This window comes from Anoplopoma fimbria, chromosome 3, assembly GCF_027596085.1.
Source record: "Anoplopoma fimbria isolate UVic2021 breed Golden Eagle Sablefish chromosome 3, Afim_UVic_2022, whole genome shotgun sequence".
Classification (NCBI taxonomy): domain Eukaryota; kingdom Metazoa; phylum Chordata; class Actinopteri; order Perciformes; family Anoplopomatidae; genus Anoplopoma; species Anoplopoma fimbria.
Window position 1 is genome coordinate 25,721,107 of NC_072451.1, and position 3,530 is coordinate 25,724,636.

The following is a 3,530-nucleotide window of genomic DNA, read 5'->3' on the forward strand; positions in this document are numbered from 1 at the left end:
CTGTGTTATCAGACCTACTGGACACCCATGACTCGGGACACTGTGGTCACATGGCCAACGGCCGTATTTTCCAGCCAGCTGCATCAGAAAAATGTGTGATGCAGCAGGCCGACACACAACAGCCGACTAAATATAGTTTTTTTAGCCAGCCAGAGCCTTCTAAGCATGGAAATCTTTCCCTCTAAAAGACAAATAATGAGATTTCTCTCTAAGCTGTGATACAGATGTCTCAGTACTTTTATACTCTGTATGTATTAAAATTAATTTTACTGATTTTAAAATTTGCAGCCCTTGAATCCTCTCCACACGGTGCCTTTTCAATGACAAACTCCCTTTTGATGATCACATCTGGACTTAGATCACGTCATTTTCATTTTTTTCACTTAAATTTATCTCAAATTAAGAATAAATCAATATTTTACAAACTATACACTGTCAGCATCATCAGTCTACAGTATTCTTCTGAGATTATGGCTCTTCCAAAAAGAGATTAATTGTGAGTTTAACAGCTTAGCCCTACCACCATGTCTTTATTATCTATCTATATGCTCACTGACAGCAAGTGGAACATTTGGGATCTACTTTCATGCAACTGTGAGGCTCCTAAGTGCTCCTCCTCCTGTGGGTGCTGCCCGGCTGTAAAGCAGCAGCTTATAGGCCGCATGGAAAACGGGGGCTGATTGGTTTGAGAGGCCGTGACGCTGCACATAAGTCCTATATATGTCCGGCAGGGAGATTGTCTATCAATGAAGTAGTAAAAGGGGGGAACGTCTGTGGCTGAGGAAAAGGAAAAGGTTTTTTAGAAGAAGCCTTTTGTAGACTGTTTGCTTTGGGTGGGTTCCCTTCTTTTATTTATTGCATTCCAGAGCTGACCAAGACACAAACAAAGCCAAAATGAAGTTCATCATTGGCATTGGAGGGTAAGTCTCTTTTAATTTATCTACTTCTTTCTGCTTGTCTTGTGGTAAAACTTAAAATGTAACTGACGTCTGTTTTGAATGAAATTCATCTTCATTTTCAGAGTGACCAACGGTGGGAAGACCACTTTGACAAATAGACTAATAAAGACATTACCCAACTGTTGTGTGGTGCACCAGGATGACTTTTTCAAGGTAAGCTGAATTAAAGTCACCATTGTGTTGAGCGTTAAGTCACTATTTGTTGAGTTTAAAGCTACAGTAACTATTTAAATGTATTAATGTTGAGTTAAAGTAACTGTTATTTTTTATATACTTCACTTGCTACGTTAAATTTACTCTTGAGAAATGAACCGCCAGTCTGACCTGCAGATGTGCTGTCATCACAGCAGCCTAGTAATACATCTGGCTGATTGTCTCCTGGACAGCCAATGAAAGGGCTGCACGTCCCCACTTAAAGTCAGGCTTCGTCCAATCATGCAACCAACTTATTGCATAATAAAACCAGAAGATTTTATCTCTGCCACATCAATCACTTCGTGCTCCATTCAGGGCCTGTAAAGGTTGATTGACTACCAATCACTGCTTGTTTTTAAAATCAGTCTTTTACTATTTATAAGGCATATTAAACTTAAATATTAAACTATATTAAACTTTAGCAATACATCGACAGTGTCGTAGAGAGCCGCACTACTAAAAATAATCCAAATTGTGATTTCCAGTCAGAGGCAGTTTGCTAAACAAGCTAGCTTCTGTCTTTAAAAATACTTTTGTCAAAGTGAGCCAACAGTGAGCATTACAACCCTCCTTCCTTTTAAATAGTTTAGAATAAGTTATTTAGAGAAAGCTAAGTCTTGAGGTTTTAAAACCGATATTTCGCAATCGCAAAATGAAAAAATATATTTATAACCGCACCTAAATTGTCAACATGCGCTACTTTTGGTGGAGACGAGTCCTTGACCTGTCCTGTCCAGGTGTGATCAGCTCCAACTGGTTGCAGCAATGTTTTATTGGTGACTGTTATTTCAGAAACCCGATCAAATAGAAGTCGGGGAGGACGGCTTTAGACAGTGGGATGGTAAGAATGGATTTTGCGTAGGAAAACCATGCAGTAATGTACTTTTTCTTTCCTGCACATTTCTTTAGTTTGGTAACAAATCAGTCCTAAACTGTGTCACATTCTATCATCTATTCTGTGAATGCTTTAAACATTCACTAACTGTGACTAGTGTGTGTGTTAAAGCACATTGGTGAGGTACGTCGATTGCATGTGTGGTGAAGCCTGCTCCTCTCTCTCCACCTCAGTGATCGACGCCATGGACATGGAGGCGATGGTCAACACGGTGAAAGGCTGGCAGGAGAACCCGGTCAAGTTTGCCCGCTCACACGGAGTCAGCGTGTCACGTATAGCTGAGGAATCCGACTCGGAGGAGGGGATCCATATTCTCATCGTGGAGGGGTTCCTCATCTACAACTACAAGTGAGTCTGGTTTTCTTTTACCCAAGCTATCAGGTAAAAACCTACAGGCCTCTTGACCTCTAAAGCTTTTCACTAATCTGAGCATCGTTTCCCTTCTGCAGGCCTCTAATTGACATCTACGACAAATGTTTCTACATTTCCGTTCCCTATGAGGAGTGCAAGAAGAGGAGAAGGTAACAAGCTCTCCACCTAACACAGAATCCGTTGACATGTTTGACAAAGTTACAGGCTTTTAAAGTGACTTGATTGGTTACTGTTTCTGCAGTACAAGGACATACACACTCCCTGACCCCCCTGGTCTGTTTGATGGCCACGTCTGGCCCATGTACTTGAGACACAGGAAAGAGATGGAGAACAACTGTGACAGAATAGGTATGTAAAGCCAGATCCATGACCACTCGTGTGCATACATTGCTCAGTCTCCCTATCAATGCCCCTAACGTCAAAGCAAAATATCCTCCTCTCCTTTCAAAATAAAGCACCTCTCACCTCTGACTTGTCTTTTTCTGGACAGAGTACCTTGACGGGATGGCATCAAAGGAAGATATCTACAACAAAGTGCATGAAAGTGTTCAGAACACCCTACTGAACAATTCATAGGTAAATTAGAAATATTATCCTCCACATTTTAGCTGACAGTGTGAAGGCGTCAGTGTGAGTAACTTCTCTCTTGTCTCTCTCTCTCTCTGCAGCAGGACGGGGACAACAATGGATTTGTGTACAGACTTGTAAATATAACTTTGCCTAAATGGGTAACATCCAGTTCTGCACTTCTAGCCTAATTTGTAAATAGTTAATCCTGTAACTTATTAAGAACTGAAGGCAGAATCATTGTGTTTTGTATAGTCCTGTGTCATTTTTTCTAAAGATAAGCCACCTTTAGGGACAGATCTCTACTCTGATCTTGTTGTATGTGAACATATGAAAGACCCACTAGAGGATGGATTTGTGTCTTGCAACCAAATGAAACAACTCAATCTAATTTGTGTTTCCTGTTTTTCATTTCACACACACACACACACACACACACACACACACACACACACACACACACACACACACACACACACACACACACACACACACACACACACACATAAAGCTCCCATAAAGCTCCCGTTAAGAATCACAAG

The 3,530-nt window shown here is 40.9% G+C and overlaps 1 protein-coding gene across 1 annotated transcript; it reads left to right on the forward strand.

Annotated features, from left to right (window-relative positions):
- The first annotated feature begins 848 nt into the window (after positions 1-848).
- Positions 849-3,264, forward strand: LOC129088920 (nicotinamide riboside kinase 2-like). The gene is made up of 8 exons (XM_054596191.1): positions 849-920; positions 1,022-1,112; positions 1,947-1,995; positions 2,223-2,397; positions 2,499-2,570; positions 2,663-2,769; positions 2,912-2,997; positions 3,093-3,264. The coding sequence occupies exons 1-7, from the start codon at positions 895-897 to the stop codon at positions 2,995-2,997; spliced, it is 606 nt and encodes a 201-aa protein (XP_054452166.1). The 5' UTR covers positions 849-894; the 3' UTR covers positions 3,093-3,264.
- Positions 3,265-3,530: the final 266 nt, after the last annotated feature.

What these genes read in the sequence shown, in the direction of transcription:
- LOC129088920 (XM_054596191.1), top strand. Translation starts at nt 895, where the DNA reads ATGAAGTTCATCATTGGCATTGGAGG. An exon ending in TTCATCATTGGCATTGGAGG is followed by an intron (nt 921 to 1,021) that starts GTAAGTCTCTTT and finishes CTTCATTTTCAG; the next exon opens with AGTGACCAACGGTGGGAAGA. An exon ending in CGGCTTTAGACAGTGGGATG is followed by an intron (nt 1,996 to 2,222) that starts GTAAGAATGGAT and finishes TCTCCACCTCAG; the next exon opens with TGATCGACGCCATGGACATG.